At 37.3% G+C, this 14,581-nt stretch overlaps 1 protein-coding gene across 4 annotated transcripts in view; it reads left to right on the forward strand.

Annotated features, from left to right (window-relative positions):
- Positions 1-3,541: 3,541 nt before the first annotated feature.
- The window catches only part of LOC143223796 (syntaxin-binding protein 5-like), a 130,026-nt gene continuing 118,986 nt past the window's right edge, over positions 3,542-14,581 (forward strand). For 3 of the 4 annotated variants that reach the window (XM_076452235.1, XM_076452232.1, XM_076452230.1), the window contains exon 1: positions 3,547-4,055. In XM_076452235.1, coding sequence (XP_076308350.1) covers positions 3,909-4,055 — 147 coding nt within the window. In that variant the 5' untranslated portion in view covers positions 3,547-3,908. Of the gene's footprint in view, positions 4,056-14,581 lie in introns of all 4 variants that reach the window. The other variant, XM_076452233.1, reaches the window with a different exon arrangement.

A 14,581-nucleotide genomic window follows, 5' to 3' on the forward strand; every position in this document is an offset into this window, starting at 1 on the left:
AATACAGAGAACATCTTATTATAACTACACTGTTCACTTGGATGTATGCATAAAATACAGAGTACATCTTATTATCACTGTACTGTTCACTTGGATGTATTATAAAATACAGAGTACATCTTATTTTCACTACACTGTTCACTTGGATGTATGTATAAAATACAGAGTACATCTTATTTTCACTACACTGTTCACTTGGATGTATGTATAAAATACAGAGTACATCTTATTTTCACTACACTGTTCACTTGGATGTATGTATAAAGCACAGAATACATCTTATTTGCACTACACTGTTCACTTGGATGAATGTATAAAATACAGAGTACTTCTTATTATAACTACACTATTCACTTGGATGTATGTATAAAGCACAGAGTACATCTTATTTGCACTACACTGTTCACTTGGATGAATGTATAAAATACAGAGTACTTCTTATTATAACTACACTATTCACTTGGATGTATGTATAAAATACAGAGCACATTTTATTTTCACTACACTGTTCACTTGGATGTATGTATAAAGCACAGAGTACATCTTATTTGCACTACACTGTTCCCTTGGATGTATGTATAAAATACAGAGCACATTTTATTTTCACTACACTGTTCACTTGGATGTATGTATAAAATACAGAGTACATCTTATTATCACTACACTGTTCACTTGAATGTATGTATAAAGCACAGAGTACATCTTATTTGCACTACACTGTTCACTTGGATGAATGTATAAAATACAGAGTACTTCTTATTATAACTACACTGTTCACTTCGATGTATGTATAAAATACAGAGTACATCTTATTATCACTACACTATTCACTTGGATGTATGTATAAAATACAGAGCACATTTTATTTTCACTACACTGTTCACTTGGATGTATGTATAAAATACAGAGTACATCTTATTATCACTTCACTGTTCACTTGAATGTATGTATAAAGCACAGAGTACATCTTATTTGCACTACACTGTTCACTTGGATGAATGTATAAAATACAGAGTACTTCTTATTATAACTACACTGTTCACTTCGATGTATGTATAAAATACAGAGTACATCTTATTATCATTACACTGTTTACTTGGATGAATTTATAAAATATAGAATACATCTTAGTTTCACTTCACTGTTCACGTGAATGAATGTATAAAATACAGAGCACATTTTATTTTCACTACACTGTTCACTTAAATGTATGTATAAAATACAGAGAACATCTTATTATAACTACACTGTTCACTTGGATGTATGTATAAAATACAGAGTACATCTTATTATCACTGTACTGTTCACTTGGATGAATATATAAAATACAAAGCACATCATATTTTCACTACACTGTTCACTTGAATGAATGTATAAAATACAGAGTACATCTCATTGCTGCTAGCCAGCAATGTACATCACAGGTAAAAAGAAAACTACACTGAGACAAATATAGGCACTAATATAGATGTTGTCAATCCGTTACAATATGTATTTGCTGGCATACTTTAAGAGTAGGTTTCTGTATCTCGACGATAAAGTCAAAAATAAACGGAGATCACGCATTGCACAGTTTTTAAAAAATCATAATTAAAATGAGTTGACCATGTAGAAAAATTTTTTACACCGTGGATATTAGAATTGTATTTGAAACTCCAAATCGTTCTCTTTCTTCTCAAAAGCCCACTTAGGTGGATTCAACCACTCTAGATTCCAGTGGACAAGAGGAACTCATTTCCTTTTCTATTATCACAGTAATGACAGCGAATAATTCACTTATCTTACTCTATGCGTTACTATAGTTATATCCTGAATTTCAAATAATTGTCTCATGTTCGACAATTACAGACGGGTTAAATTATTTTAGAACAAGGCAAATTATTCCACTTATCTTTACTGAGCTATGAAACTCGCATTAAAATATCGCCCGTTATGGCTAATCACTCATGCAGCTGCTAACTTCACGATCTCTCTCTTTAACTAATTTTGATTGAACTACATTTGACTTGCACTGTTTTGGTCACCTTAATATTGTTTAATGAGGCATCGAAATTTTTCTAAGTTACGCGAACGACGAAATAATATAATAATTCTCACTTGAGGTGACGAGAAAATACCAAAGATTCTAGTAACTTGGTGTCAAAAATATTACAACATCTGAATCACGCACACGACAAACGAAAACCTTTAAAATGATTAATTTTTAACACTTATGTTTGAAAAAACAACGAAATAATCATTATATATATTAAATCATAAAAAAATTAAATAACAATAGTAACTGCACTAAACAACTGTGTCCAACACCAGCTAATCTTCTCATTCCAAAGAGGCGTATTCTGTGGTTACTTCAAAGCGAAGAATTAATCCACTTTTTCAAAAAATGAGGTTTTATTGGTGACTGAATTAATAATAAAATAAACTTTATTACAAATGTACAATATTTCGACAAGTTTATGTTTCTTTGATTGGAATTAAGCACAAATTTACACAAGGGGTGTCTGTGATCTGCCCACCACAGGTATCGAAATCCGGTTCCTAGCGGAGTGAGTCCGCAGACATACTGCTGTGCCACTAGAGGGCACGTTTATGTCATTAACTTAAAACTGTTGTACATTTGTAATAACGTTTCTTTCATTATCCATTCAAGCCATCTCCAACGTGGGTGCATTTGAAGTTATGGCCAATCCCACTATTCGTTTATGAAAGAGTCGCCCAAAAGTTGGCGATGGGTGGCGACGACTAGCTGACTTCCTTCTAGTTTTACTCTGCTAAAGAATGGACGGTCAGCGTAGATAGTCTTTGTGTAGCTTTGCGCGAAATTAAAAACAAACAAGTCATCTCCAAGCTATATTAGTTGTCTAATCATGTTTATAAATAACGTACCCTTGACTCTTGATATTAGGCAAAATTTCTCGATTATAACATTATCATTTTTTAGTATCTTTATTCTAACTTTAATATTGAAAACGGGTTTAGAACAATTAATACGCATTGACAGGCTTAATGCAAATAGTGTAAGTGAACTAAGGTAGGTATTCTCATCCATCCAATGAAGTTGTATAACCTCATCCTGGATGTGAAATGTGCTATTGGCTTTTGTGGTAGATAAGTTTGTAAATCTATAAAGTAAGGGATACCTTTAGTTGATGAAGATTCTAATATAATATTAAATGAAACAGATATGGTTACAGGAATCGAAAAAGATAAAGATTGTTAGATTAAGAGCAAACATTTGTATATCATCAAAATTATACTCTATGTATTAAAAACAAATGAGTGTCAAATATTTCTTAAAAGCTTAAGGCGTTTAATATTTATAAATTCGTTATCTCAGCTGCACTAATTACTTGTAAATTTCTTCGTCCTTGCAAAACTATCGTTTATTATACACATATATTTAATTAATTATCATTTCGATTAGATCGCTCAGAAACAATAGACTACTATTCTGTGCAAGAGAAATTTCATTCGAATAGTATTTCTAGAAATAGGGGCGTGTGTGTCTTCCGGAACTTCTGACTCTGCGTAATTTGTACGCACTGTAAGGCTGAAGAAAATGAAAACAAACTGACTTCTACGGGTGTGTTGTATATGTTATTCCCGCTGTATGATTGTGCCATTTGGTCTGCTCAGTACATTGTTATTGAGAGGATATAAAAGCATTATAGATATACTGATTTAACCGTGTATTGCACTGCTGTTTTTACTATCAGTTTAACTAGTAAGTTGTAGGACAGGCACATTAACTTTAGAGTTTGAAATTAGAACAAATCGTGAAACTAAAAATAAAAAAACAACAACTAATCTGTATTCACTGGTATTCTGTCTTTTACTTTAGTTTTAGTGGTTAAAAAAATTAATGAAGTTACTAACATTAACATGTTATGAGATATAGTTAATAGAACATGCAACGCACGGAAATGAAGCGAACGGGTGGCTTTTTCAAGGATATGTTAGAAGGTCTCAAGTCATCTGTAGGCCTAAGTCAGTCTGTGAAACATGAAAATGAAATTGAAGAAACGTTACAACGAGAACATTTTCAAGTTTTGAAAGTAAGTTGACTGATGTGTGATATTTATCAAACAAAACAGAATTAATTTATTGAAGTTACAATGTTTTATAAAGTATTTAACATAATGACAAACACATTACTAAAATTATCTTAATTTAAAAATTAAACCCATAAACATGCTTGCAGTTAAGCATTCAGGTTCAGAATATCTTTTACAAAATTTATATAAAGCTTCTTTTATTTACCTAAGTTTGGAACCCTTACTGTAAGTAAAATGATAATTTTCATGTGGTAATTCAACAGTTCAAGTTACTTATGTGAGACTAAAAATTTTGAAAATTTGTGATTGACACATTCAGTAAACAGTGAGGTAAATATATGGAAATGTTTTGTGTTGGGGATTAGATTAAGATATTTGTTTATATTTTGTAACTACTTTAGCTAATTAATTAAACATAGTTGTCTTCATTTCTACCAAAAAAAATTAGAATACATAGTTTCATGAGTTCTGTATCCTCATTGGTAAACCCAGTAATATGTCACAAAATTGAGCCATCTCAGGAAATTTGGGTTAGTTCTAAATAAATATACTTAATTAACTTTGCAAAACATTTTTTATTGTAATAATTATTATTAATTCCAAAATGTCATAACGTTTAGCAAACTAGATAATATAATAAATACTGTTATTACAATTAACAATAAATAAAAAATGTAGTTTACCTTACATAAGGAACATAGAAAATATGTATTTTCTCTTATTCTTTCTTTATTTTCTCTGTAATTTCTGATTTTTATAGTAGAGACAATTGTATCTATTTCTGAACTGTTGTTAATTAATTTTCAAGTGATTGAGTTGTATAATTATATAGCTTTCTCATTTGTATCTCAAGACTGCTGGTATGGGTATGAAAACTTTTATTAAAATAAAGTAATTTTCTGCTTTATTTTAATAAAAGTTTTAATACCCATACCAGCAGTCTAAAGATACATTTTTATTTCAAGTGGGTGTCTCGTCATCATGAACTTTGTCATTTGGTTCATCTTCAGGCAGATTGATTCAGCGTAGTAGTGACTTTAACTGTTTCTAAGCTCTTAATATTTTAATGTAAAAGTGCCAATAAGTTTTATCCAGTGTTAAAAGAGAGAACAAATTGGATATACAAGTTTTTATTTTTCATTTTTGGTAGTTTAGTAGGCAGTTACAGAGATAATAGCTTTATTTTTTTAAAAGGTGTGAAAGATTTTTCCCTGAATTGTAGGCTATGTAAGTTTGCTGTTAGTGAAAAATTTAAATTCCGATACAGTATATAACCTCTAAACACATTTATTTATTCTTGCTCAATGCTGCTATCTAAATACAAAAGTATTTGCACATGCTACAAGCCTTACACTCCCACTTATCCCCCCTCAGTGTGGATTCCTGTACGTGGTGAGGGGACCTCCCAGGGAAGGTTCTGTTCTATCTGATTACCTTCTCTGGGATCTAAACATCCACCCACGTGTTTGCCGTGCGTGGCGACCTGTGAAGGGGAGGAGAGGATCCTGGTGGTTGAGGGGTCCAACCCTAACACACCACTTTGGCCTCAATTCCTGTAGAGGCGCCTTTGGGTGGCCCCCCTTGGGTCAATCGGCTGGTCCACTTGGGCTAGAGTCCACCAAGTACCAGTGTTGGAAGTTCTCAACGGGTGTTGTGGACATTGTGCCTGATGCTGGTGTTTGGGTATAGTGCTCAATGCATTGCTGCATTGTCCTTGCGTGACTTTGTAGTGCGTCCCCTTGTAGGGTTCCATGGTGGGTGGGGTCAGTGGGTACCGAAATTTTTTCTTTTTCCTATGGATCCTCTAAAAAATTTAAATAAAATTGTAAAAAACAGTCAATGGGTAGCGACCACGCCTTGAATACTCAGAACAGCAATCTTCAACATCAGTAACACACGCACCTCATTTTCTTATATTACATTCTCTTTGGAAAACCTTTAGGGCAAATGTCCCCTTTTTTTATTCAAAAGGCACTAGAGGGACTTGCTGGCTCTCCAAAATCAGTAAAGAAACTTCGATCTGGTGACATATTGGTTGAAACATCCACATCCCAACACAGTGAACTCCTCTTGAATTCAAAGGCAATTGGGGATATACCTATTGAGGTTACACCCCATGCTACCTTGAATTCTTCACGAGGAGTTATTGTTGAAAGGGATTTGAAGAACGTTCCCGAGTCAGAGATTCTCGCTGGTTTCTCCACTCAAGGAGTTTCTTGCAAAGATGGAGTTACACTGCCAACAAATACCCTCGTTTTAACATTTACTTCACCACGTGCACCTGCCACCATCAAGGCAGGTTATCTCATTTACAGGGTTCGGCCATACATACCAAACTCTCTTCGATGTTTCCAATGTCAGAGATTCGGCCACTCAAAGACATCTTGTCGTGGTTCCCTGACATGTGCTCGTTGTGGAGGCAAGGACCACGATGCCTCTGACTGTGACATGAACCCACATTGCGTAAACTGCAATGGTTCTCACCCTCTTACTTTCATTCTTGCCCAAAATGGTTGGAGGAAAAGAGGTGCAGCGTTTGAAAACGACACATAACATTAGTTATCCTGAGGCTTGGAAATTGCTGTCCACATCTCCATCTCGGACATATGTTGCTGCACTTCATTCCACAACTTCAGTGGGAGTGCAGACAGATCTCTCTGTGCCTCCAAAAGAGTCGTTTTGAAAACAAATGAAAAGCCTTTTGACCTCCGTGGTTAAAAAAGGTTGATGAATCGACTTCCACACCCATCTCTGTTCCTCCCATACCTTCCAACAAACCTCAAGATCCACGTCCTTCAGTTTCAAATACGGGCATTTCTTCTGATACATCTTTTTCTCCCACCACAAGAGACAAAACAACTATTCGTTCGCGTTCTCAGTCACTGGATTCCCCTTCCACTAACAAAAACCTGCCCACCCGACTTAGAGCAGGATCCATGGAGGTTGATAGACCTCCTCCGACTAAAGACAGTAAAGAAAAACGACGTGGTCGTAAACTGAAGGGTTCTCCAGCCACTTCACCTACCCATTCTTAAAAATGGCCACCTTGATACAATGGAACTGTCGAAATTTACGTTCTAATGTGGATGATATCAAAATGCTGATTGCTTCCTACCATCCTGTTTGTCTTTCTTTACAAAAAACATTTCTCAAAACTGCTGATACTGTCTCCATTTTTGAAGAGCAGTTTTCTCTGTACAGAAATGACAGGTTGTGTGATGGTCGAGTACATGGAAGGGTGGCACTGTTGGTTGATCAACACGTGCCCACCCTGTCTTTGTCACTCAACACACCCTCAGAGGCTGTTGCCATCCGTGTTTCCTTGGGTCATACCATCACTGTTTGTTCTCTGTACCTGTCCCCTGGAAAGACATATGATCAATCAGATCTTGATTATCTCGTTGAACAATTGCCATCTCCATTTCTAATCCTAGGGGATTTTAATGGACATCATCCCCTCTGGGGAAGTACTATTATTGATGGGAGGGGCTGATCTGTAGAGCGGATGCTCTCTGATCACAATCTTTCTCTTTTCAATACTGGTTCTTCCACTTACTTTCATGCACCTAGTCAGTCCTTTTCCGCTATTGATCTCTCAGTTTGCTCCCCTTCATTATTCTCCCATTTTTCATGGAGGGTCGACAGTAATCCACTAGGCAGTGATCATTTTCCGATCCTTTTGAGAGAGACTGGCCGTGGTCGATGCCACCCTACCCGCGTGCCCCGGTGAAAGCTGGATCAGGCAGACTGGTCCACTTTCACTGCTCTCGCAGAACTTGATCCTGCCATCGTAAATGAGCCATCAATAGACGACTGTGTAGCAGCGGTAACTGACTGTATTACACATGCAGCTGCTCAGTGTATTCCTAAAACCTCGACACGTTTTTCACGATATCCTTGTTCGTGGTGGAATCCTGCTTGTCACTTAGCATGGAAGGCTCAAAAGCGGGCCTGGGATACTTTTCGTAGATATCCCACAATTTCAAACCGTGTTGCTTTCCAACGGGCCCGTGCACATGCTAGGTGGGTAAGACGTCAAAGCCAGAAGGAATCTTGGATTAAGTTCACAACCAGCATATCTTCTACCACCAGTTCCAAGATCATATGGGACAGGATTCGAAAGGTTAATAGGCACTACAATTCTATCCCCCTCTCGATCTTACTCTGATGGTCAGGAGGTGACTGATGTTCGGAACATTGCTAGGTGAAAGCTTTTGCCGGGTATCTAGCACTTCTGCTTGTTCCTCCATCTTCCTGGCCATCAAGACTCGAGCAGAGTGAACACCTCTTTCCTTTCGAACTGACTGTTTCTTTGACAATTAATTGTCCCTTTACCCTGGTGGAACTAAAAATCGCCCTTCATCGGTCTGCTAGTGCGTCTGTTGGACCTGATGATATTCATTATGACATGCTGCACCATCTATCTCCTGCTTCTCTTGATGTCCTTCTGATTGTTTTCAACCGGATCTGGCAGGAGAATGTTTTTCCTGATGCCTGGCACCAGGCTATTATATAACCTTTCTCTAAGCCAGGGAAAGATCCCAAGATTCCTTCAAACTACCGTCCAATTGCTTTGACAAGCTGTCTCTGTAAGACATTAGAAATGATGGTTAATGCTTGTCTTGTTTGGTTCCTTGAATCAAACAACCTCCTCTCGCCCACCCAGTGTGGGTTACGTTGACAGCACTCCACCACGAACTACCTAATTTGACTTGAAACATCAATCAGAGAAGACTTTCTCAAATGCCAACATCTTTTTTCAATATTCTTTGGCATAGAGAAGGCTTACGATGCAACATGGAGGTATGGCGTTTTGCGAGACTTCCATATATATGGATTACGTGGCCATTTACCCATGTTTATTAAAAAATTTTTAATGGACAGGAGATTCCAAGTTCGTGTGGGTTCGACACTTTCCCGTTCTTTTGTACAGGAACTTGGAGTCCCTCTAGGCTGTGTATTGAGTGTTACACTCTTCAGTATAAAGATAAATGCCATAAATGAACAACTCCCTCTCACTGTTGCGAATGGGCTGTATGTCAACGACTTTCACATATCATGTCAGTCGTCAAACATGAGATATATTGAGCGGCAACTACAAACCGCCCTCAATTGTGTACAGAAGTGGACTCTGGAGAACGGCTTTAATTTCTCTCTCTCCAAAACTGTATGCATGCACTTTTGCCGTCGACGGGGTATTCACCCTGATCCTGAACTTCATATCGGTGAAGTTTTGCTGCCAGTGGTCCCGGAGTCCAAGTTCTTGGTGCTTATCTTTGATCATAAACTGACCTTTATACCACACTTAAAGCAGCTTCGGGTCAAATGCACAAGAGCACTGAACATCCTCCGTGTTCTCTCTTCTACCAGTTGGGGGGCAGATCGCTGTTCAATGTTAAAGGTATATCGTGCTCTTATTAGATCGAAACTCGATTATGGATCAATGGTCTATGGCTCTGCCAGATTCCTCGCCTTAAAGATGCTGGACCCCATTCATCACCAAGGACTTGACTCTGCACTGGGGCTTTCCGTATCTCTCCAGTTCAAAGTATATACATTGAATCTCATGAACCTTCTCTACACCTTCGCCATTTGCAACTATCTTTACAATATACTTCAAAACTTCATTCCTTACCAAAGCATCCCACCTGGAAATCTGTTTTCCTTCCTCGGTGGGCAGTACTTTTTCAGAACAGACGATCTGTCATTGCTCCGTTTGGCCTTCGCACTCGGGCGCAATTGGATGAATTGGGTCTGTCCTTGGATAACATTGCAGATTCCACAGGTTGGCCCATCCCACCATGGCTTATTACAGCCCCCAAATGTGACCTTTCTTTCAGTCACCTAAAAAAGGCAGATACTCTAGATTGGAAGTACCATCTTTTATTCAATGAATATCTTTCAAACAATCATTCAGTTCCCATTTATACAGATGGTTCCAAATCAGGTAATTCAGTGGGCTCTGCTATGGTTTGCTATGGGTCAGTAGTTGCACGCAGAATCCCTTCTACAGCTTCTGTGCTCACTGCTGAACTGTATGCCATATCTCTTGCCCTGGATCATATTGCAGCTGAGCAGTACTCCAACTGCACTATTTATACTGATTCGCTTAGTTCTATACTTGCCTTGGAATTGCTACACGTTAGCTCACATCCTATTCTCCCTGATATTCGAAACCGACTGGCCCATTTCTCATTAGCAGCTACTTCAATCCAGTTTTTCTGGATACCAGGCCATGTTGGTATTTGCAGGAATGCGCTTGCAGACATGGCAATCAAATCTATCTGCTCTGGCACTATCACCACTGTTCTTATTCCGTACATGGACTATGGTTCTGTATTCAAGGCTCGGTTCCGTGCCAGCTGGCAGTTCACTTGGAGTGAGCAACGTGACAACAAACTTTTTCAAATCAAACCCAAAATTGGACTTTGGCCATCTAGCTTCCGTAAAGTTTGGAAGGAGGAAGTTGTTCTCACTAGGCTACGCATTGGTCACAGTTTTTTAACTCATCATTTTCTTTTATCTGGAACTGATGCACCAATGTGTAGTTTGTGTAACACTCAAATCACTATCAGCCACGTTTTACTTTTTTGCCATCGTTACAATTCTCAACGGCGGCAATATTTTAAACATATTTTTTCCCAGGGTCAGTCTGTAACATTGGACAGAGTTATTGGTGATGGTGACTCTGTCCACCTTGATAATGTTTTTAATTTTTTAATGGCCATTAATCTTTTTAATCTCATTTAAGTGTTGCATATTTATTCATTACACCTTTTTAATTGTGGTTCCTTTTTTACAGTTTTAATCTATCTCCTTCAATTTGACATTGGACAATGGCTAGAACATTAAATAACTCGACACCAGGACTGGAAAGGCCAACTTCAGGTGACTAACGCTACTGTTTGAACTATCCGTTTGAACTACTTGTTAGTCGTCCTGGCGAGTTGTTATTATACTTTTGCTGCATATCATTTCACACTTTTACTACTTAACTTTTTAGTACTGGCCATATTGACTCATAACCAGGACTGGAAAGACCAACTTCGGGTGACTGACGGTGGTTTTTATACTTACCTGTTAGTCTTCCTGGGGGGTTATGATCATTACCATTCTGCTACAGGTAGTTCTTTACAACTTTGTTGACTGGATCTCAACATTGGTTTTTACGCCATTTTCTGTTTTAATTGCCGTTTTGCTTTTATCTTCAATTACTTTTACAAATTTTACTCCATTTACTTGACTTTTATCTTTTTACTGGACATTTGGCTACTCATTATTATGATTTTGCTTTTTGTCTTTTAACACTTTTCTTATTTTACCTTTTGATGATGGCTGTTATGACAACATAACCCGGAACCAGGACTGGAAAGGCCATCTTCAGGTGACTGACTGTGGTTCTTGTACTTGTTAATCTTGCTGGCAGGTTATGATCATTACCATTTTGCTAGAGTAAATATTTTACAACTTTGAAGACTGGATGTCACCATTGGTTTTTACACCATTTTCTGTTTTAATTGCTGTTTTGTTTTTACCTTCATTTACTTTTACAAATTTTACTCCATTTACTTGACTTTATCTTTTTACTGGACATTTGGCTACTCATTGTTACAATTTTGCTATGTATCTTTCACAACTTCTATTCTTTTACATTTTGATACTGGTTGCTATGATACATAACCTGGAACCAGGACTGGAAAGACCAACTTCAGGTGACTGACGGTGGTTCTTGAACTTACCTGTTAGTCTTCCTGGCGGGTTATGATCATTACCTTTTTGCTAGAGGGAATACCTTACAACTTCTTGTACTCTGCCTTCTATCTTAACATTGTAGACTAGGTGTCAACATTGGTTTTATACTTTTTTGTTTTACCTTCATTTCCATTTATGTCTATTACTACATTTATTTATTTTTTATTTATTTTTTTTTACATTTTTACCGAATGTCTGGCGCAGATAGCCTCGCTGCTTTGTGCCATAAAACACTAAATCAATCAATCAACCCACTTATCCATGATTATTGTGGTTCCATTGCATTTCTCATGGAAATCATCATGAGATAACCCTCCAGAAATAGGAATACAATACAACCTTTGGATGCATGTAGCTCTTTCTGTCAAACCACTCTGAGGATATTCCAAGCTGTTGATTGGTTATTCACATGTCATATATTGAAGCAAGTGTATATGAGGGACTGTTTCCAAGAAGGGAAAGAGGTGGACAGGGCTACTATTTGTCCATATCATAGTATGGACAGGGCTACTATTTGATTCAGTGCATAAGCCATATCATAGTAAAATGAAAAAATACAAAGTTCTTATTTTATATTCTAGCTTGTCAATATTAGTAATTTGAGATGCTAATTCATATGAAACTATAGACTTGGTATTTTGACATCACAAACATCCAATTGTAAGCAATGCTGCATTCAACATACCAAGTGACTTGCTAGAATCTATATTTAGATGTGTTCTTTTAATATTTACTTGTGGTCTTAGATTGCCATGTTCCTGGCACACTGAATTTGTTTACGTATTGATTATCTCATTTGAACAATATTCACCCCGTGGCTTAGTTCTTCAATACACAGGTCTTTGGTATGTGTATTCCTAGCTGAAGACACCTTATGTATCCCTTCTCGACCCTTTGGAACACCACTTACTTTTAGTTTCCCATTTCATACCACTATCTCTGAGAATGTATGTATTCAGTCAAGATTGGAAGGGTCTAAATCTCTATTGGGCTCCTCTCCAGAGTTCTATCCCTAATTCAAAATAACTCATATTTAGTCTTTATGGTGACTCCATATTGTCTGGTGCAACCGTGGTTCCTACTGCTCCAACTTTTACTTCTGTAACATTCCCTACTCTTACTTTAGTCATGGTCTCTACTCTGTCAACCTCGATTGGACATCATTCATCAAGACATTACCATCCTCTTTAATCACATTTAGATTTTGTCAAGTTCCTTGCCTCAGCTTTATGTCTAACTCCATATGTTGCACTTCTCCTTTCTCCATTCATAAGACCTTCTTCCCTGTCCATTTACTTTCCACCTTCAATGTGGTTTCTATTCTTTTCATCCTTCTGTAACTAATTTTCTCCACTTTTCTCATCTGGTTGTTTGAGAAAGGATTGTCCACTTTGACAATGTCTAGGTGCCTGAGAGCTTTGTTTGAACACCTTCTGTTTCTTCAAGTTTCCTTCTTTTTACACTCTTTTCTTGTCTTTCATCCTTCTTGTTTCTTTATTTGCCTGAATGGGATCTCGGTCTTGTCTCTTTCACATTCTTCCTTTCAATCTTTGTTCATGTATTCCATATAACATCTCCCTCAAGAACTATTTCATTTTCTCTCATTAGTGTGAATACCTTCAATTGTATATTTATGCCATTAATGTTATCAGAACCCTCTACTTTTTCTCTTATGTCATTCTGTATCATGACTTCTTCCTCTCCAAGACTGCCCATGAAAGTGGTTTGAACTTCAGACCCATTTCCTTGCTTTCCATCTCCCAACTGTGTTCTCATTCTGATCTTAATTAGCTTCTTTGTCTGGATCATTCCTTATGGTGCTAATTGGCATGTACTGCCTCCTTTTTGAGTTCAATTTTCTGAATTTTTATTTTCTGAAATCCTTCTGTTTCCAGTGATATATTCCTTGTCATCTTAACTGTCAACTCATTCAACTGGCTTATCCAGACTTGTTCATAGAAGGCCATCATCTCCATATTTCTTCTTCTCATCAAATTTGCCATATTACCATGTCTCTGGCTGCTTGCTTTCACTATCCTTCAGAGGAGATCGTTTATACCAGAATGTGGACTGCTACCAATATCTTTATCACTCATAACCTGCACAGACTGGCTGTATCTTCTGTGAATGAACATCATCTCTCTCTTATAGCACTTCTGCATATGTCCACTTGCCTTTTGCTGGAGTAAGTCTTTTCACATCATTTCATTAATGTTTTTTTTTTAACACTGCTTATGTAATATCACTCTGTGGTTGTCTGGTGGAATGTTTTGTTTTACACCTGCACTGTTTACAGATATTGCTATAATGTTCACTGGTGAGGTGTAGTATTCTGCAAGATCACTAGTGGCATGCTCAGTGGTGTATATGTTTGTTTCTCTATAGCCGTACGTTTCACTCACTAGTAGACCATTTCTCATGGATTTTCTTGAGTAAAGCAGAAGGGGATTTGTGATCCCTTAATTGCATAAACTGGTGACAGTATACTTTTCAGAATAGAGAATAGTGGTCACCCACTGCACTTCTCCAGTATAATGTTCTTCTAGACTTCCTGAGACATTTATTCTCCCTACCTCTTTTCTCCAAGTGGAACTATGGAGTTCTTACCACTTCCTAATTACTGGGGTGTTGGAATATAGGGGCTTTCTCCTGAGTACATTGTAGACTTGCCATACATATATACAATTATCCTCTCAGTGAGAAGAAACAAAGCTGGTTTTCCTCATTCTTCATCCTATTTCCCCTGGATGTTTGTTCTCATGTGAACAATTGTT

Source organism: Tachypleus tridentatus, chromosome 8, assembly GCF_004210375.1.
Source record: "Tachypleus tridentatus isolate NWPU-2018 chromosome 8, ASM421037v1, whole genome shotgun sequence".
Lineage (NCBI taxonomy): Eukaryota > Metazoa > Arthropoda > Merostomata > Xiphosura > Limulidae > Tachypleus > Tachypleus tridentatus.